We start from the raw sequence: 22,393 nt of genomic DNA, 5'->3' as shown, positions 1-22,393 counted from the left end.
AAAAACCATATTTTAAAATTCTATAAGGAACAAGTTTAATATATTTTAACAATGTGATAACTAGTGGTTTATTGTTAGACCAACGAATCAGAAATCTTAAAGAGATTTTTTTCACATCTACTTTTATGAGAAAGGGACAGCAGTTCTACATTAAAGATTTATCTAAAGAAGCAGTCTTCAGATATGTAATAAGATAGTTCAGTTTCTGGTCGTATACTTAAATGTATGTTAAAGTAAAAGAAGCAGTTTTAAATGAATGGAGAAGGATAATTGGACTGTGTATCATATAATTCCCATATACTATTGATCTGTGACTTTTTGAGCATTATTTTAATGGATGTTGATGAACACAATTGATTTCAGATTTCATTATTCTGGAATCTTGCCATTAGAATTTTTCATAGTTTGGTAGATTTCTATGGAAATTAGTAGCAGCAAGAAAGAAAGGAAGGAAGAAAAAAAGGGAAAGGAGAGGAGAAGAGAGGAGAGGGAGGGGAAAGAGGAGCGGAGGGGAGGGAAGAGGGGGAAAAGGAAGGTGAGAAGAAGAGAAGGGAGGAGCAGGAGAGGAGGAAGGAAGAGATGTAAAATAGAAGCTTTTGATTGGACTCTGAACAAATGCTTAATCTTTTGGATTATATTCATGAGCATATCTTACATGCATGTAGCTATGATATTAATAGTTACTATCTTCTTTGGTTCTAAATAGATATTGAAGGCATAGTGAAAATTTCCACCCTAACTCCTTTAGAGTTAATAAAGGCAAATTTGAATTATCCTCATGGTTATTCCGTTTTTGCTTGGTAGCCTTCAAAATCGCCACTTTACAGAGGAGGGAGGAGATTAGCAGATGTTAAACCCTTGAGTTGTAACCTCTGCTTTTTCCCCAGTGTAGTCACATAGGCTGCTATATCAGTTTTTAAAGCCTTTTCCCCAAAGCATAACCCTCCTGAGAATTCTATGGTTCTACTGATTGAAAGTTGACCATCTTTATGTCAAAGCATGGTGTGAGCTTTTTTGTTTTTGTTTTTCTTAAAAGAAATATCATGATAGGCTTAGAGATCGCCAGTACTAGTGTATTCATTGGTGAATCTCTTCTGAAGAAAGTAATAGTGCTACGATGAGAAAACAAGCTTTTTGAAAAGACTATGCTAAAGTAACACAATTAGTCCTCTTTTAGAGTTACGGCAGTGATTATTGTTTGAGATGCCTGTTGAATATATAATATCTTCCTTTTGCTACTAAAAATACTGATAAACAGATTGGAAATTCCAAATTTCCCACATGGAGGGGAGAATTATTCAAATATGAAAAATATTTAATTTATGTATTTATTTCTCTCACACATATTCCAGGCCAAGGTTCTAGCTGAATATTAAACCTTTTAAATGACATAAAATAGTTCTATGCTAGATGTAAAAGAAGTTACTAGTTGTTCTACAAAAAATATGTTGTGAGCAATTTCCACATTTGATATAATTGAAACTTCAATCTAATCTTGGACCTTGGCCATTTGCTACTGAAAGTACAAGAAAAATATTAGTGTGGATATATTTCATGAAGTCCTGGAATTGGGAGGGCTTTGGAGATGATTGAACCTATTTTTTTCAGGTTTTAAAAGAAGAAATTGAGTCCAGAGAGGCTCAGTGACATGTTTAAGGTAAAAAAAAAAAAAAAAATGTATGGAACTGAGATCACATTACAGACTTCTTTAACCTGTGCCATGGATTTCGAAGTCAGTATCAATGTAAAGCTAAGCTTCTGGATATGTGCCACACCACTAAAATATTTTATTTAATATTTATATCCAAGTTAAGTGTAGGTTTCTCTCCTTTGTTGGTGCATAGTCTTATTTTGTTTTGGTTCTTTGTTTACTTTGCAGATATGCTAGTGAATTTTTACACTTAAAACCTATTAGAATAAGAAACAAAGTGTCTGCATCCCTCCATCTTTGTATCTATTATATAATTTCTAGAAACAGGGAAAATAGCTTCTAAGTTTATGTGTGCAATTATAAAGTAAAGTGTAATTAAACTGCACTTGTGGAATGATGAGTTCTGAGTCAGTCACAGCTCTGGGAACGGAGGCTTTTTAATGGACTATTTCCTAAAGCTAAGTACTAAATGTACCCTTCAACCAAAAATGTCACTAAGATAGTGGACATCAACTGGAAGGATAGTGGAAGCAAAACAGAAAGCATTTCTCCACCTTTATATAAAATTACAGTGCATTGGGATTATATTGGTATTATGACATACTGGCACCTGAAAATGTATGTTCATTCTGTTTATCACTTCTTAAGAAAAATGAACTAGAACTGGAGAAGCTAATCTAGATAATAAAATAACCACTAGTGGATAGGTGAGAGTATCACCTTCATGAAATGAGATAATATTTTTGGAGAATCAAAGCCTAATATATGTTTCAAATATAAAGCAATCATTAAGTGGGTAAATACTTTTTTTAAAAAATGGGTCTATTATCCAGGCATGGTGGCTCATGCCTATAATACCAGCACTTTGGGAGGCCAAGGCAGGCAGATCACTTGATCCCAGTAATTTGAGATCAGCCTGGGCAACATGGCGAAACCTTGCCTCTGCAAAACATACAAAAATTAGCCAGGCATGGTGTTGTGCACCTATAATCCCAGCTACTCAGGAGGCTGAGGTGGGAGGATCACTTGAGCCCAGAAGGCAGAGGCTGCAGTAACAAAATCATGCCACTGCACTCCAGCCTGGGCTGCATTTTTGGTAGTTTACTACATGAGTTTGGAAGAGATAAAACGAAGCACTATCTCCCCCCAGGAGGTGGCCAATTTATGGAACTCAGTATCCCAACTATTAGGTGAAAATGAATAATTTTAAAAGGTTTAGATAAACTTGTAGATGCTTTATTTATATGAATTGTCAGGAAAAAAGATATGGTTGTATGGTTGAGAAGTTTATTCTTTACTTTTTGGAGTTCAGGGAAAACTCACATCATGTGGTGACACAGAATATTTGACTAAATGGACCAACATCTTGACTCAGAGTGAAAATTCTTAGGAATAAAAACAGTCTTTTAAAAAGTATCTTTCCTTTCTTTTCCAATATAAGGGAAAAGGAAACTTTAGTCGGGTAGGTGGTAGGAAAAATTACCCTATGTGAAAGCTTGGTGTTCATGTTGAAAACTATATAAATGCCAACTAGAAAAGGGAAAATTGAAGGGAGCAAAAGGTGAAGCTCAGAAACCTAGTCGTAATTTTGCATGAAGTCTAGATTAAACAACCAAAAAAGTGTGAACATATTAGTGTAATGAAGCCAATAATATGATGATTTATTGATGATAAAATAGTAAAAATAAGGCTTTGGATTCCTTAGAAGTCTAGCATTTAAATTGATCACCAAAGTTGCATATCAAAAAATAAAAATGATAATAAAAACATGTCTATTTTGAAAATGTCTCTGAGTCATTGCACTTTGGTAATGATGTCTCATACTGTCTTAGAAAAATTAATGCATTTAAAGAGGTATCAGACTGGGATATAGTGTGTGTGTGTGTTTGTGTTTGTGTGTGTGTGTGTATGTGTAACATGTATCAGGGAGGAGTCTATTAGGAGACACATCAATGTTAGGGAAGACCCTGGAATATAGTGTATTGAGGCACCCAATACTGGACAAAATTGTGAATCAACATTTGTTCATTTAGATTTGAGAAATCTAAATAAAAAAGAAAGGACCATTAGATCTCCCATTCTCCTCAACTCTAGCTCTTTCTCTCTCTCCCCCAACTCTAACTCTCTCTCACCCCCATTCCCTTGCCTACTCAAGGGACTTGCGTGCTGTTCTAGGCCTTGTCTTCTGAGTGAAGCTTCTGTGATCTAGACACATTTTTCTACTTTTCTTTGTCCTAAATACAGTAATGCAATTGTCTACCCTGTTAATGCCAAGACTGGATTTAGACCTGACCAACCTAACACCTGAAATGTCACTAAGTGATACTTCCTACCACAGACTTCATATTTTTCTCTGAAATTGAAGTAACTACTATTTTTCATTTTGAAATAATTATTTTTAATTGTTAACACTTTTTAAAAGATAAAACTTATTTCTTAAGTATATTACAGGCATTTAAACATTCCAGTGTTTTTCATCCTAGATTCAAGAAAAAAAAGATAAAGTAATAGTTTAATAAAATCACCAGGAGTGGGTAATACCTTAGTTTTAAGGTAATTTGTTATCAATTTTTATACTTTGTATCTCTTCTCTGCTTTTGAAATTCTAGTATCCATACTTGAAGCTTGCTGTACTATGTCTACAATATACACCATTTGTTTTTAAAGCAAAAGCTGTAAGGCACATTCTAGAATTCTTGAGTTATCTTTTAGAATCAGTTACCTTATGAATAAAATATCAACCTAACTACAGGGAAATTTGGATTTCACTATTGCCTTTTTCCCTGAATTGCTGGGAATATAGGCACTTGATACTTGTTTATTTGAATTCATTGTGACCTTGTTACCATTTTGAATGCTTCAGATTCTCAAATTGCACGCTGGAAGAAGACCCATTCCTTGCTTAGTTGTCCTTGTAGGGTGTCAGTTTTAATGTCTAATATTTTGAGCTGCTTTAGAAAAGTGGGATTATCATATAAGAAATACGTACTCATTTTATAAAAAGAAAACTAGTCTTTCTCAGTATATACCTTACTTTTTCAGGCACTGAAAGTTTGTGGCCACTTAAGCAAGCCCATGTAATAAATTCCTGTAGCATAGTCTAGTCCCTAACATATGGGTTAATTTTTGTTCTCCCCTTAGGATATACTTTTTTCATTAACCACTTTCATTTAAGTAAAGGGAAATCTTTTAACTGCTTTAGAAGTAGCTACAATGCTTAACTTGTATAGTTGCTGAATCATGCTTTTTCCTGTATTTCATTTCTGATTAACTTTCTCTGAGCAACATAGTCTTATGTTTACATTAGCATCCATTCACTTGAACTAGTAGTTACAGTTATAGTAACATATAACAATATTTAACTGTAATAGATAATGAAAGCTAACATTTACTGAATGCCTACTATGTGCAAAGGACTAAGACCCAGTGCAAAACTTTTTTTTAGGACAAGGTTTGAATTTTAATAGCGAAGCTGAGAATATGATTGTGAATTCACCAGAATGTTGTATAATTGACTGTTCCATAGTGAGATAACGTAATTGCAGTGTATGGCAAACATGTGGCAGCTCTTTGTTGTTGCCTGGCAGATAGGCTTACATTAGCCTTAATTTCCTTTTCTTCATGTATCATTATGCATGTATTTTTATAGTCTTGTTTCTTTGTACCAATCTAAATCTTCCTAAATGTCAATAGCGTTAATCATTGTAGGTATAGTGATATGAGGTCTAAATGATATGAGAATTCATATTTTTTTAAAAGGAAATTACTACTTTTTTATATATTATAACAGATTTTCCATCCCTGCCATCAGAAAGTATTGTCCATATGCTCATGGTGATATACAAACCAAATGGTTCTTCTGAAAATTTAAAAATCTAAAGTGTTTACAGGGATTGCTATTAGTGTACTTTTGTGTTTTAAAGAGTTCATATGGCTATTAAGCAAATCCTGGATATTGGACAAACAGCAATAAAGGTTTAGAAAAATGAAATTTCAGTTAAAAAAAATGTACTCCCCCACTCCCCAGGGAAGAAATCAAAGATTTTATATTAGAAACATGAATTTAGAATTCAGAACAAGTATTGCTTATGACATCAAATTTTATTGTGATGTATCAGGTGGAAATTTAGTCAACATTTTTCTTAAAGCAAAAGACTCAGGCTATGTGTATATTGAATGCTAGTGAATTCTAATTTCCCTTCTCCTTTTCCTTTTCCCCCACTTCCTCTCCCCTCTCCCTTCTTCCCATCTCTCTCTGTCTCCTTTTTGACCAGTAACATTTTAGAGTTGAAAGCTATGCTAAAGGTACCCATTTCTTTTCAGAATAATTTAACTTTTCTTAAGATTTTGTGAGCATCCATTCCTTATGTAAAGAGCATTTATTATGCCCAATGGAAGTGAGAGGGTTGTGGGACTACCCCTTAATGAGACCAAATAATTCCACAATTATCCACTTTAGATTAGTGGTTGACCAGGACTTGTTTACATAGATAAGATTTCTGTTTGTAATTTTTGTTTTATGTACAAAATCCTATAATAAATAATTTATACCTTCATATGTACCAAGTTTATTTTGAAAAAAAACTGGATACATTTATTAAACAGCTATTAAAATATGTACACTGACTTTCCCTAAAATTTCATATACATTTCAAAATCAGGGCTCTATTTTAAATATGTTTTAATGATACTGTGTTGTATTTACTGGGTGAAATTGATCCACCAAGGAGCTGAAATTAGTGCTCTAATTTTAAGCTTTATTTCTTAAGAAAAAATATCCATGACTTTATCACTACTGTGATCCCCATGGTATTAAAAAAAAAACTGGTAAAATTAGGTGATGAGTTTGTATATAATAAACTTCCTATCAAACCCATTCTTTTTTTTAATTTTTAATTTTTGTGGGTACACAATAGGCAAATTTATGGGCATATTGTATGTTTTGATACAGGCATACAATGCATGATAATCACATCAGGATAAATGAGGTATCCATCACCTCAACCATTTATTCTTTCTCTGTTACAAAGAATCCAGTTATATTTGTTTAGTTATTTCATTTTATTTATTTATTTATTTATTTAGAGACAGGGTCTCACTCTATTACCCAGGCTGGAGCGCAGTGGCACAATCATGGCTCACTGCAGCCTTGACCTCTTGGGGGATCCTCCCACCTCAGACCCCCTTCCTCCCACCTCTACCCTCCTCCTCCACTGGCTGGGACTGCAGGCGCGTATACCACTACACCCAGTTATTTTTAAATTTTTCGTAGAGATGGGGGTCTCACTGTGTTACCCAAGCTGGTGTCAAACTCCTGGGCTCAAGCGACCCTCCTTCCTTAGCCTCCCAAAGTGCTGGGATTGTAGGCATGAGCCATTGCACCCAGCCACTTAGTTATTTTAAAATGTACAATAAATTATTGTTGACTATAGTCACTCTGTTGTGCTATCAAATACTAGATCTTATTCATTCTAATTACATGTTTGTACTCAAACACATTTTCTATCCTAAGTTGTACTGAAACTATTTCCACTGGATGTATTCCATACAAACTTTCTTTTGATTGGTTGTTTTCACTTGCTAGAGTTCTAGTAAAATGCTGAGGATAACTATTATATTTCTTTTCTTTTCTGTTTTCTTTTTTTTCTCTTTTTTTCCCAGGCTGGATTGCAATGGCGTGATCTTGGCTCACTGCAACCTCTGCCTCCTGGGTTCGAGCGATTCTCCTGCATCAGCTCCCAAGTAGCTGGGATTGCAGGCAACCGCCACCATGCCTGGCTAATTTCTTTTGTAGTTTTAGTAGAGACCGGGCTTCACTGTGTTGGCCAGGCTGGTCTTGAACTCCTGTCCTCAAGTGATCCGCCTGCCTCGGCCTCCAAAAGTGCTGGGATTACAAGCGTGAGCCACTGCGCCCGGCAGATAACTATTATATTTCTAATGAAGTTTATAAAAATATTGAACACTTGTAAAATTGAGTAACCTATAATCCATGACCGTGAATATACAATTTCTAATCAACTTAACTTTTGCTTGATTTAAAAACTTTTTTTAGGGATCCAGTATTTGTTTATAATAGTTTTATCAGATCTATCTAGTTTTAGACTCTTAAATGCCCTATAAAAACCTAAAGCATACTCACTCAGTGGAATGTCCGTAAGATTTCTCTGAATACAAACACAGAGAATATTTGCTGTGGTCTCAGAGAAACAAGTTTCAGCATTTGATTCGGAAAAGCATTTTATGTTTTACTTGGTAGGAATAGGGATTATGCAGGAAAGAGTCAATAAGTATTGAAATTTTTAAAGAATTAATTCAATATAAATATAAAGAAGCTATGATTTATTTGAAATTCTTAACCTCTCTTTCAGGGATTTATTGCATTTATTTATAATAGTTTCTCAGTCCTGTATTTTGGGAGGCTATAATAACATATAGGAGTACAGAACTTTTTTTTTTTTTTTAACTTTTGAGATTTTTAGGAGGAATAGAGGGGATTAATCTAGGGAATGGATCTGAAACAAAGCTAATAGACTTAGATTTAAACAATTTCAGTAATTAAAAGCACACTGAATCTAATGAGATCTGGCACTTGTTTATTCTGAAATGGGTTAGCCACTGCTTTTTTTTTTCTCTCCCCAACTTCTCATAGGAGCCCAGTTTCCTCCAATTGCAGCACAAGACCTTCCTTTTGTTCTAAAGGCTGGCTACCTTGAAAAACGCAGAAAAGGTAAACTGAAGGTTCTAATGAAAAATGTAAAAATAATTTCATCCTTAGATAGAACATGTTTGTAGTATACATGTGGAGGCAGTATTCGTTTTAGGTGATTAAAGAGTTTAAAGATTGTAAGAAAATCTGGATGACATTATCCAAACCACAAAATATAGCTCTTAGCTTTAAATAATTTTTAATAAGAAAACATTAGGTTAGGTTTTTAGTTGTCAACCTTGGTTATTTGTAAATGATTCAGGAGCTGTTTCCTGCCTCTCAAAGGAAAGCTGCAGGCCATGACTGTATTCTCAAAGGTGGGATTTCTCACCAGTATCTCACAGGGCTGAGCAGCAGGTTCTCCTGTGCCCAAACTGGCATGCACCATGGTTCAGATCAAGCCTGGAGTTTTGTCTGCCATTGTCTATTATTCATTTCAGTGTTCCTCTCCATTGGCTATGATAATTGGGAGTTGACCATATGGTCTCACTCTTTCAACACCAATATTTAATGGAAATGAAATATGGAGGTGGTTTTACAATAAGAGAAATGAAAAGCAGACAGTCTTTTCATTACCATTCTGCTTATCTCTCTTATAGTCCCTTTGGGCCTTTCTATTTATATTTCATTTTGCTTTTCTTAGCTTTCTTAGCTGAATTTTAAAACTGAAAGAGATAACAGAAATAATATAGGTTAGCTCCTCCCCTTCTTTTTATAACAGATGAGAAAATGAGACCCAGATGGATCAATTATCTCAAGATTGTATAGTCAGATGCCTTTTTGACTGTCCCTGTCAGAAAACTTTGTTAGCCATGCTGTTGATCCCATAAGTATGGCAGCCCCATAGCTACTTTACTTTATTCCCTTTAGCTGTGTTGGTTTGTTGTTGTTTGGTTTTTTGTCTCTTGGAAAAGAAGATACAAATTAGTCACACAATGTTAGAGCTCAGAGGAATCTTAGAAATCATATTAATTAACTTTTTCTTTTACAGTAAGGAAATGGCCTTACATTTTCCCCTCTTTATTGCAGATCACAGCTTTCTGGGATTTGAATGGCAGAAACGGTGGTGTGCTCTCAGTAAAACAGTATTCTATTATTATGGAAGTGATAAAGGTAATGTTGGTGTTCAATTATATCAACTACTATTGCATAAGAATTTTTGGCCATCCCTTCCCCCTCTTTTGGGTACAGAGTAAACTGAAGACAAACAAAAATAACTGAGAATTATAACAATTATAATCTGACTAATTTATGATTCATTTCATTATTTGACAAATGCTCCAAATACCAGAATGCCCTCAGAGCTAAAACAATTGTGTTGTATTGAATTAGAAAAGAGAGTAAAATAACTTTAATCTGTGTGGCCTTTCACCTTAGGGAATATTTATTATCCAGCCTACTGTTGTGGAACTTCTGGAAAAGTTAAGAACATAGGGTTGTGAGAGTTTCAATGGCAGAAAATAGATGATTTTTCTTAAATATTTTAAAATAAAATTAGATAAAATTAAATACGAACAGCACCTTTCTGAGCTCCCTTTACAGATTTAACGAATAACAGCAAACGTGTACATAGAATTTACTATATACTGGGCACCGTTCTAAGCACTTTGTCTAAGTACGTTAGCTATGTTAACTTGTTTAGCTCACAACAACTCTGTAAGTACTATTATTAGCACCATTAATTTGACTTTTAGGAAAACTGAGAACAGAGAGGTTAAGTGACTTGTTCAAGGTCACAGAGTTGTAAAATGGCAGATCTAGGAATTTGTTTTTTCCTTTGTTTTTAGAAACAGGGTCTTGTCTTGGTGCTTAGGCTGGAGAGCCGTGACTGTTCACAGGTGTAGTCATCACACCCTGCAGCCTCAAACTCCTGGGCTCAAGTGATCTTCCTGTCTCAGTCTCCCAGGTAGCTGGGATTACAGGTGCACACCGCTGTACCCAGCTCAAATTTGGGATTTTAACCTAGAGAATATGGTTAGAGTCCACGTTCTTAACCACTATTGTCACTACATTAATTTAGAAATAATAGGATACATTTTATAACTTCACTGTTAATTAATCTCTCAGTTGTAGTTTACATGATTTTAAGATTGTTATTTGAACAAATAAAGCCACCAAATAATGAAATTTAAAGATTGTAAGCTTTCTGAGTTTTGTTTTATTCTGGGGAAAACAGGCTAGGAGTTGAATATTATAAAGTAAAGGTTGTATCAAAATAGATAATGTTCATTTCCAGAAAGGACACTTGAAGAAGAAAAAGGGAAAAGTATCACTGAATGTAAGCTTTCCTATGGAATTGTTATCAGTGTTGTTTGGAAATTTACGTTTTATTTGACATTATTTATAGTTTTTACAGTTTCCCCTGTTCTAAAAACATACAGGTAAGATTGTCATATTTCAGATAAGTCTGAAATACTAACATAATACTGGAAGTTGTTCTTACCTTTTGGCTAATGAGATTAACAAATTAATTAATTTAGTAGCTAGTTTGCATTCCATCACTAATTTACAGTATGTTCAAATGTAGTAATGGCATCAGTGAAGTGTAAACTGTAAACAGCTATAAACAAGCATCTTTCTTTCTTATGCTAAGGGTCAGTAGTGAAGTAGGTCAGAAAATTTAGAGTCCAAGTTCAGTTACGATTATCATAGATCATAGAAATATAGTTTTGTATGATATTGTGAATTTAGATCGAGATACTACCTTCCACAAAACATCCTCTTTTTCACCAGACCAGGGGAGGGAGGTTTCAGATCCTTGTGACTTTGATTCAGTTAGGCTTCTCATTTCTAATTTCTTTAAGAATCAGTGAATACTAATGTCAGTGTTTCCTCCATTTCTAGTCCTGACTGGCATATAACAATGGTTAGGTCAAAAATTAGCAAGAGTTTCCCCAAAACCCAAAGTGTGTTAATATTTACTTCAAACACTAATATATTCAATGAAAACATTTTAGTTAGAGTTATTTAGATATTAGTTACATTCCTTTTTTTTTTCTTTTTAGAGATGCGGGGGCCTCACTCTGTCACCCAAGCTGGAGTGTAGTGGTGCCATCATAGCTTACTGCAATCTTGAATTCCTGAGTTCATTTTTATTCTTATTTGATGAGACCTAATGGTAGTAACATTGTTTGTAATTTGCATTTTAACTACTTTGTGATCCATTTAACCCTTTCTGTCATTTCTGTTACTGGAAAGGGGTCTTGATCCAGACCCCAGGAGAGGGTTCTTGGATCTCATGCAAGAAAGAATTTGAGGCCAATCCATAGAGGGAAGTGAAAGCAAGTTTATTAAGAAAGTAAAGAAACAAAAGAATCACTACTCCATAGGCAAAGCAGAGCATAGGCTGCTCAGCTGCTTACACTTATTGTTACTTCTTGATTATATGCTAAACAGGCAGTGGATTATTCATGAGTTTTCCTGAACTGGCGTTGGCAATTCTCAGAGCTGAGGGTTTCTCCCCTTTTTAAACCATATAGGATAACTTCCTGATGTTGCCATGGCATTTGTAAACTATCATGGCACTGGTAGGAGTGTCTTTTAGCATGCTAATGCATTATAATTAGCATATAATGAGCAGTGAGGAAAACCAAAGGTCATTTTCATCACCATCTTGATTTTGGTGGGTTTTGGCCAGTTGCTTTCCTGCATCCTTTTATCAGCAAGGTCTTTGTGATCTGTACCTTGTGCCAACCTCCTATCTCATCATGTGACTAAGAATGCCTAACCTCCTGGGAATGCAGCCCCCATAGGTCAAAGCCTTATTTTACTCAGCCCCTATTCAAGACGGAGTTGCTCTGGTTTAAAAGCCTCTGACACTTCCACTTTAAAAAAATTACCATTTTAGCATTCCTTTTTCATGTTGATGTCTGAAGATGTGGCTTGTGTTTCCTTAAATTTTTCCCTTTTACTTTGCAGCTTCCTGTTTCCAGTGAAATTTTAGATTTGTTTCTAGTGGTTCTTTTTTCTATTGGCGGTTTCCTTCGAAATTCTTAGCCAGTTCCTCTCTTTTAAGGGACTCCAAAAAAAGATCTGTCTTTAGACAGTTTTTAATTACTTGTTTGGCATGATCCCGATTTCCTTCCTTTATATCTTTTTCTTACCAGGAAAATATGTCAAATAATTTTTATTCTTTTGTGAAATTAGATATGATTTTTTATAGCCTTGTTTACTGTATGTGTGAACTATTTACCTAATGGGAAGGACTCATATCTAGCTATATGAGAACTATAATCCTCCAACTAAGTAGGATTTAGATAAATGGATTATAGAGGCACAGAAGGAGTTGACACCACTTACTAGGTTAAACTGTGCTTTGTTACTGTTTGACAGATACATAGTTCACATTTTCTACCATATTGTGTGTGCCAAAAAACATATTGACCTATCAAGATAGTAGTGGCTTAGAAAGAGTAGTTCCAACCTGTTGGGTAAATAATGCACTTACCATTGTACCAATAAATATTGTCTGTATTTATTATTTATAGCCATTTGGGACCCTTAAGTAACAAATACATATAGTATGTATTTTAACACCTTCTGAAATCTTATTCATCCTTTCATATCCTTCCTTTTCCTTTTATTGTCATGAGTCTTATTCATCAAAATTCTTAGGTCCTAGATGTTCAGATGTCCTTCAAGTCATTCATTCATTCATTCACTTACTCATTCTTTTTCTAAATTTGATAAATATTTTTTCAGGCACTTGTTAGCTAGTAGGCACTGAGGATCCAAAGATCCTTAGAGGTGCTCACAGTTTGGGTTTTGTGGATATCAGTGAGAGAGGGAAGGATGCTGTGGGGTTGGAGGAGGGAGCTGGGCAGGTAAACTGACCATTTCAATGCAGTACAGTAAGTAATTTAAATAAGGTATCTTTGGATCACAAAGGAGGGAAACTGATTGCCTAGGGAAGTTAGGGAAGATGTCCTGGTGGAGAGAACACTTCATTGGGCCTGAAAGAATGAGTAGGAGTTTGTTGGTTGAATGCTATGGTGTGAATGTATGTGTACCTCCAAAATTCATATGTTGGAAATTAACTCCCAAGGATATTGTATTAAGAGCTGGGGCTTTTGGGAGGTGATTAAGGCATGAGGGCTTTACCCTCAAGAATGGGATATGTCTCTGTAAAAAAGGCTAGAGAGAGCTGTGGAACCCCTCTTTTGCCTTTCCGCCATGTGACGGTACAGCATTCAACTCTTCTGGGGGATGCAGCAACAAGGTGGCATCTTGAAGCAGAGAGCAGCCCTCACCAGGCACTGACCCTGCTGGTGCCTTGATCTTGGACTTCCCAGCTCCCAGAACTGTGAGAAATAAATTTCTGTTGTTTATAAATTTCCCAGTTTTGGGTATTATAGCAGCATAAACAGACTAAGACAGGGAAGAAGGGTAAAATGGGCTTTCCAGGTGAGGGAATAACAGAGATTCTGAGTTGTGAAAGACTGTGGATGGGATCAAAAATGGAATGAAGGCTGGAGCTTAGAATGAGTGAGGGGAGGGAGCACGTAAGGCTAAATAAGTGGATTAGACCAGGTTGGTAAGAACCTTCTGAGAATAAGGGCCTTGCTAAAGATTTTATTTTGAATATGACCTTTAAGCAGAGGATTGTATGACCAGATTTGGTTTTTAGGAAGTAATTGTAGTAGGATGATGGAGAATGGATTGGGATGGATAGAGTCTGGGTCAACAGGACCATTTAGCAGGACTTCGAAGTAGTCTAAACAAGAGAGGTCAACACAGGGCTGTTGAGAGGCAGAGCGAGGATTTAATGCAGATCTCTCTGCCTCCAAAGTTATGCTTTTTCTACAACTTGATGATTATTACCAACCCCTCCAAGGTGCCCATAAGTGATGGACCATTTAGGAACCTGTTCTAAACTATTGTGTGTTTTTTCCCTTTTTTCTGTTTATCTTCTGTATGATTTTGAAGCAACATTATGATATGAACCTAGTCTCTCCCCATTTTTAAGGAGGGGATTGTCAGTTCTTAGTACCTCCTCTCAGGGCTTTTGCTGAAACCTGATTAAAGAATACACTAGCACCGTCTAGTAAATGCGAGCTATAAGTAGCCCTGATCTACAAAGTCATTCAAAGGTTATTTCTTACATCATATGGTTTTAATTTTTTCATTGTAATATCTTTTCAATATATAATAAAAGTCAGTAGAAAATTGGGCTTAATATGGAGAATTTAAGATAACAAAATTTCAGAACTTGGCAGAGAGATAAAATTTTTCATTGAAATTTACCTCCTTGCTCTCCCCTTCTCCACAACTTCACCATTGATAGGAAAAAAAGAGGACATATATGTTCTCTTTGAAGTTTGAAAATTATAAAATATATTTTGATGTTGAAAAAGCATCATACTTCTCTTTTAATATTGTTTTGAATATGTTAAAATGACAGTACTTATATTTGTATAATTAAAAGTTCTGTTGTTTTGTAACAACTTAATAGAAAGCCATAAAATCTTACCTTTTTTCTTCTGATTCATTTGACAGAAACAAATTCTGTCATTTTATAATTGTAATTATATAATTTTATAATTATATCAAGATGATATATGTAAAATGTGTAAGTGAATTCTGATATTTAAAAAATTTAAATTGCAATTCTGTTTCCATCTGGTATGTGAAGGATATCTTTATTCCTTAAGAAATAGGAACCATTAATTCTACTTTTATCAGAAATTATTACAATTTTATAGACTTTTGGGTCTTTGATATGAAAGTATTAACTTTAAAACTTATCACAATAAACTTTTTTTTTTTTTGAGACGGGGTCTCGCTCTGTTGCCCAGGCCGGAGTGCAGTGGCACGATCTCAGCACACTGCAACCTCTGCCTCCCGGGTTCAAGCGATTCTTCTGCCTCAGCCTCCTGAGTAGCTGGGATTACAAACATTAAATTAAAGCTATGCCTTTATTTTCTGCCTTTATGGCTAAGAGACTCTCTAACAGTATATAGAAGTTAAAATGTACATCTGATGTTTAGTAGGATTTCATCAACATGCAGAAATAGTCAGGTACAAACTAAGTTTTACTAAGGGTCTGATGACCACGAATGTTGTTGGTTTGATATCTAGTCTCATTTCTACACAAAACCCCAGAGATATATTTCAAGTGGCTGATTTAGCATTGGCATCTGCAAGCTGTATAAACCAAAGGAGAATGTTCATATATCTTTAATTGAGGAGCTGGAACATCTTGCTAATCAGTTTGATAAAATTTAGTGGCAAGGTCTAGTATTGATGGGCATATTTTTCTTTTCCCTACTAATGAGTACTAATACTTGTGGAAATAACATAAGTTATTCACTGAGGGGAAAAGGCCTTCTTAAATATAAGTAGTAGATATTGCTGAACACATTTCATATTTTTGTTTGCTAGCCATTTGTGCCAAGTTAGTGTTCTTGGTATAAGCATCGGAAACCAACTTTGTTTATGCAGAAAGGGAAATTATTAGGAAAATATCAGCTCTCAGAATTGCTAAGAATGCTACACACAGGCTCAGCAAGCAAGCAAGAACTAAGGTAGGTAAGGGGGCTGGATCTTGAGCATAATCCATGAAAAATCTTATTGGGACACACTGCTGGCTTGGGCCTTGCCAAGCCAGGACATGTGATGTTGCCACTGTGCACTGCCATCAATCAGTGAGTGCCATTGCCACCAGAATGGATTCTGAACCCTCTCTTGATCCTTTTGTTACTTACTTGAGATTTAGGTTCCAGTCTGGAGCATCCACTTTGATTAAGTTGGAGCAGGGAAAATCCATCTCCCTCCAGCTTCTGTGGTGGAAAACTAAGCCCTATCCCTGACAATCTTGGAATTAAAATAGGAAAGATGCATGGATGCTGGGGAGCCCCAAATAATAAATGTCCATAACTTGTAGGGATGCTAAAGGATTTGGAATTATTTGGTTGCAATATTTATGCTGTATTTAAAATGGTATGAGAGTGGTTGGTGTTTTAAGCATATTTTTCTGAGAGCCAATGAAGAAGAGAAAAAACAAGTATATTTGCCAGAAAAATAGAAGGTCTGTTTAGATTTTGGTAAGTGGCATTGGAGTGTAGGGGGTAACGTCGGGGCAGTTGGTGAAGGTAAGGGCAAAATAAAAAATGGTGCCCAGTTTTCTGGTTTGGGAGCTTGAATTAATGGAGGTGCCATTTATTGAGATGGGGGATACAACAAGAAATATCACAGTTGTTGGCATCACAAGTGTTGGGAGTGGGGATAAGATGATCTCCGTTGTGGGCACTTTCTATTCAATGAGCCTATAGGACATTTGAGAAATGAAACATATATAGTGAGCAGATGAAGATTTGAATAAACAGTTTTGAAAATGAACTAAAAGTAGAGAATCATGAGTCACAAGTATATTGATAGGAATTTAATTCTTGGAATTAGATGAGATTGCCCAGGGAGAGTGTAATGTAAGAAGAGAGCAAGACTTAGAACAACGCATCATAGCTTTTTAAGAGATAGGCAGAGGTAGAGGAACCCAAAAAGAAAGCTGAGAAAGTTTGACCTAAGTTGTAGGATGAAATGCAAAATAACATTTATCTTCTCTACTGTGATTTTGTATATTTCACATTGTATTGAGGACAGTGGTTGTAGTGTGTATCAAAATCACCTGGGGTGCTTGCTAAAAATTTGGTTTCCTAGACTCACCCACAGAGATTCCTATATAGCAAGTGCAGAGTGGTAGCCAATTCTGTGTTAACAGGCATCCAAGTTGATTCTAACATAGGTGATTCTTAAAATATACTTTGAGAAACACCTTTTTAGAAAACAGTGTGAAATGGCTGAAAAAGCAAGGCTTTAGAACCAGACTTTCCTAGGGTCCTGGCTTTTACTGTTTACTATTTGTATGACCGTGAGCAAATTTGTTAAAGTTTGTTTTCCCATCAGTGCTGGGAATATAATATGTCTCCTCTATTGCTTAGAATTATTACCAGGTGTATATGCGATATGTTCTATTAAGTTCTTGACATGTAGAAGCTCAGTAAATGTGAGTTGTCTTTTTGACAGCTTAAAAAACCCCCAGAACACAGCTGTAAACCTAAAAGCCAGTGAAAAAGTAGAAGGAAATTGCTCTTATTAGCCTTATGCATTTTGTTTTGTAGGAAATCAGAGCCAACTGCTTTTTACCTTGAACCTGCTGAATTAGGATTGTGTAAAATTAAGTTACTGGTATAATAGATTTCATTATCTAGTTTTTCCTGGCAGCCTTCAGTTCTGTAGACATTACATTCAAACAGCATGATAGAGGTTAGGTTAAAGTGTGAAACAGAAGCTGAGAGAAATGTAATAGAGGAACAAACACCTCAAAAATTCTGAAGGCATCAATGTGTTATAAAAACTAATACTCAAAATGATACTATGTTAAGAAAACAACATTATGTTTAAAAGATTTGTTTGAAAAGTTAGGCAAGTATATATTTTAGAAAGCTTTCCATCACAATGATTAACATTTTTAAAAGTTTTGGCACTTAAAGGAATAAGCTTTTGCTATTTGTGAAGTTCACCTAGATAAAATATTAGTCTTTCACAGTGCTGGGTAAATGGACTTTATAGCTTTATTTCCTATTTGATTGGCATTTTACTATTTTTGATAATTTTGTTTACAGGTATCCTTGAAACTATCCCAAAAAGCATTGTGGAACTAATCTATATGTAAATTCTTATGACTTACCATATAATGGTGAAGTTTCTCTCTCCAGAAGAGAAACTAATGTGAAAGGAGAAGAACAGTGTTTTCTTATAGCCATGTCTGCCCATTTCACGTCTTGAACTTCCTGTCCTGTATTGGCTAATTGGAGATATGGCTACTTCATGGTTATGGTTCTGCAAAAGCTATTAGAAAGAGTTGTGAGTTTCCTCTGTTCAACCTTTCTGGGCCCATATCCCTACCCAACTTGGATGTTTATATAATTGTTTATCCTCAAATACAAACAATCAGTTGGATAGGTATAGATATTAGTTTCTTTTTATTATTTTTACTTGGTTAAACAACAGCACGTTTTGTTCTGCAAAATTAGGTCTTTCTTTGATGGAATGAAGTTTTCTTTTGCTATATTATGTCTTTGGTTATTGGCATTTATTTATTACTCTTCTTCCAGAAAACCCATTTTTCTTATGTTGTATTTTTGTCAGCCCTCCATATTTATCATACTCCCTTTTGTCCCTTCCCCATCCCCTTATTCTTATTTTCTATCTGCTGAGTGAGCTTTTCAAGGTATATCTGATCTGATTTTCCACAATGTTAGTTCTACTTTTTATCACTTCTAATACATCATTTGTTTTGCTGCTGCATTTTCCACTTCCTTATACAGCATATTTGTTCCTTATTTTGCCAGTTTCATTTTAATTTCTACTTGTCTCAGCCTTTCCTCTTTTTATTTTATATTACATTGTTTCATCTTTCATCTCTTTCAGAATCTGTTTACTTTTATAAAATATGCAAAGCAGTTGGCTAAAGTTTACCTTCATTTCTCCTACTTTGCTTGTGCTTTCTACTTCTCAAGTGCTATGTTATGTTTCTGTTTTACATAATATTTTTATGGCATCTGTATTTGCTGTTCCTCTTTTCTTATCCTCGAACGAGTACATGTCTGTAAAGTCTGAGATGCTTACCTATAAATTGGATTTGTGGCTTCTCTCTGGTTCATCTCAGTAGAGGCTGATACTGTCCTCCTCTTGGACTGTATCAGAAGTTCTGATACATAGCCCCATAGCATATTTCTAGGGGGTTTGACTAAAATGAATCTGCTAGTCTAAGTTGGGGTTGCCTAATTTTGCTGCCTAATTGTCTTATTTCTAGATTATTAGATAATCTGGCCCAGAAAGATCTGTTCCCCTCAGTTCTTCCAAACTAAATCTTCGTAGTGCTGATTTTATATCTCCAGGTGTAGACTCCCACTCCTCATGCATTTCCACCTCCATTCAAGCTACATTGATGAGAATTTTAGACCGAAATTGGAGGTAGAAGGCATAGGTTTTAGGTCAGATGGACCTGGTGAGTGGAGCGACTGAACCCTTGCGCAGCAAGGGAGCAGCTTTCCTCTTAAATCTGGTCCCTGAAAATTCTCTTTCTTCCGGAGAGTTTAAGGAAATCTCTCAAAATTGTCCAATATGGCTTTGATATTTTGCCTCACATTACTTCCACTTTTCGTAGTGAACATTAAGTTCCTTTTGCAATTTAGTAGATCATTGGGAAGGTGGCACGAAAGGTGTGATAAGGTGTTCTAGCTTTTATCTCGGCAAACCTGTAATGCTGCGTGCTGGTTTCAAGTGCTTGGTATCAATTTGTCAAATGAGTGAGTGAATGATTTAGTCTTTTTTTGAGAATTTACAAGAACCAACCATGCTTAACCATTTATCATTTTAATACTTTTTTCCCAATAGTTTCCTAGTCAGGTGTCTTATAAAATATATCCTGGGAGTACCATAAAATATTCTGTGAAAAATGATTCCACGGACAAATAATTTTTGGAAATGCTGCATACTAAATTTTTCTTATAGAAGTTTAATTACTATGTAAATGTACTAAGGGCCCCAAGAAGGCCTGAACTAACAAAACCGCTTAACTCTGTTTAATTCAGCAAAACGGTTCCCAAATTGATTTGATCACAGAAACCTATTAATATCTTTGGGAAATGCTGCTCTAATCTTTAAAGTACTGTATCGTTTTTGTGAAAAACATAGAGTTTATTGTAGAATTTTTTCATGAAATAAACTTTGATTGTTTCTTTAGACATTCAGAGAGATATAAATTATGACTAAATGTGATTAGAGTTTTCCAGGAACTGAGATTTTTTTTCTCATTTGATATTTTGAACAAGATATAATCTTTATGACCTAACGTATGTTAGTTACTTTAGGCATTTAACTTGTGTATTTAAGAAAAGGAGATATATCTTTTATTGGTACACTGAACTGAGAAAGCACACCCTACAACATGAAAGCATTTCTGTATTTGCCCCGAGCTCAGTAAAAGAGTTTGTCCCTACTCATGGTTTTAATATTGTTTGTTAATCTAGGAAATAAACCTATAGCTGTATAGTTTTTCTATCAAAATGGTGTAACTGGGTGAAGTAGGAAGGTTGACTAATTTTATTTTCAGTTTCAGAATATTAAGTCCTTTGTTATATTCGCACTTTACTTGTCTTTAAAATAATATCTGACCAAAGCTCTAATCGTCTTTTGCCTCTTTATCATGTGAGATTCAAATGTGCTTTACTAGTTCAACTGTTCACTGACTGGATAAGAAACTTTCCCTCTATTTTTGGTAACTAATGCTTCTGTACTTGCTTTACCACTCTTCTTTATCCACATAGTTTTTTTTTCCTTCACATCTTTTTCGTCATGAGTAGTTTAGTTTAGTTTTGGTTTGCTTTGTAAGGTTAGAGATAAATTTATACCAAGTTTGGAGACCTTTTTTAAAGAAAACTTTTGTTTTAGAAGCTTCTTTTTGGTGGTGGTGCTGGGGAGGGAGAGGTGAAAGGAGATAACAGTAAATAAAGCCCAACAAGTTTTCAGCTGGACAGATCTTCCCGCTGGCCTACTAAATCTGAAAGAGCCAAAGGTTTGTGGTGGGTTTGTCTAGCAAGTTCTATGTTCTAGTTCCTGAATTTTCCCTACCCTAGAGTGTCATGTTTCCATACTTCCTTCTGAATAAGACCATGATCTGCAGACCTCCTTGTAAGTCCAGTCATCCCTAATACTTCCATGTTTCAGAATTAAAAATGATTTCTAAAAGCATTACCTAAGCATTATATTACTAAAGCAATATGACCAAAAAATGTTATTTCCAAGAATTGATGAAGAAATTTTACATAAAAGATAATTGAGCATTAATACTTAGTAAATGAAATTCTAACTGGTTTTATCTTCAACAGACAAACAACAGAAAGGTGAATTTGCAATAGATGGCTACAGTGTCAGAATGAATAACACTCTAAGAAAAGATGGAAAGAAAGATTGCTGTTTTGAAATCTCTGCTCCTGATAAACGTATATATCAGGTTGTAGTTTTTATGTTGCCTTGAAATTAAGTTGATAAAGTGTTTTGATTTCATTTATAGAGACATTAACATTTGATTAATACTTTCCTTGACATGTTAACAATAATAAAAATACTGATGTTTAAATATATTATGCATTGAACATTCATATAAGAGGAAATTTTTAAAAATTTCAGATTAGTTCACACACTATCTTCTTGAAAAAGATAAAGAGAATATATAATTTATCAATTACTTCACATGTTGCACACATGTTGCATAGAACATAGGTGATCACATGTTGCATAGCACTAGGTGATCTTCCAAAAGAATTACATAGCAGAAAGAGTAAAATTATCAAAAGAAAAATATCAGAGTGATAATACATATTGTATTGCTTAGGAGTGTGGGAGAAAATGAAGGTAAAAGTACACATCAGCTCTGCAATTCAATAGCTGTCAGCTAGGCATCAATATGGAATGTATGTTTAATAAGTTTTAAATATCTGAGATTGCAGTTGAAAGCCAGTTAATTAAGTTGTCAGGTAGTGTGTTGGAATCTGACAAGAACATTTTTAAGAAAACTGTATCCAGCAGTCTAAAGAAATTCGTGGGTGTCTTCTAATTGTCAAGGGCAAATTTTGTTCATCAGTTCTGTCTTTGACATTGATGAAGAGAAGCAGCTTTTTTTCCTGCACAGCTGCCAGCTGCTGATCAGCATTTGAAATTCATCATCCTCTGCTTCAATTGCATAAATTTGTCAAAATTAACTGTACATTATAAGAAGCATCCTTGCAAGAAAAGTTCCACTAGACATGAAAAGAATTACTAATAAAGAAATGGTAAGAATACAACATACCTTTCATTCCTACTGTGGTGATTTTTGTTCTTACTGTTTGTTTTATATTAGTTTACAGCAGCTTCTCCCAAAGATGCCGAAGAATGGGTACAGCAGCTGAAATTTGTATTGCAAGGTAAGATAAACCAATCGAACAAGTTATCACAGTCTTTAAATACTAAATAACAGAGTAGTTTGGGTTTTC

General features: G+C 35.0%; 1 protein-coding gene across 1 annotated transcript in view; it reads left to right on the top strand.

The window, feature by feature from the left end:
* SKAP2 (src kinase associated phosphoprotein 2) overlaps positions 1-22,393 on the top strand; it is a 196,482-nt gene that overhangs the window by 115,267 nt on the left and 58,822 nt on the right. Inside the window, exons 5-8 of the mRNA XM_003807911.5 lie at positions 8,301-8,378; positions 9,387-9,470; positions 21,248-21,372; positions 22,261-22,324. Of these exons, the coding sequence (XP_003807959.2) occupies positions 8,301-8,378; positions 9,387-9,470; positions 21,248-21,372; positions 22,261-22,324 (351 nt within the window). The remainder of the gene's footprint in view (positions 1-8,300; positions 8,379-9,386; positions 9,471-21,247; positions 21,373-22,260; positions 22,325-22,393) is intronic.

Source organism: Pan paniscus, chromosome 6, assembly GCF_029289425.2.
Source record: "Pan paniscus chromosome 6, NHGRI_mPanPan1-v2.0_pri, whole genome shotgun sequence".
Classification (NCBI taxonomy): domain Eukaryota; kingdom Metazoa; phylum Chordata; class Mammalia; order Primates; family Hominidae; genus Pan; species Pan paniscus.
The sequence above is the reverse complement of the archived record's forward strand: the minus strand, read 5'-3'. Positions and strand labels throughout refer to the sequence as shown.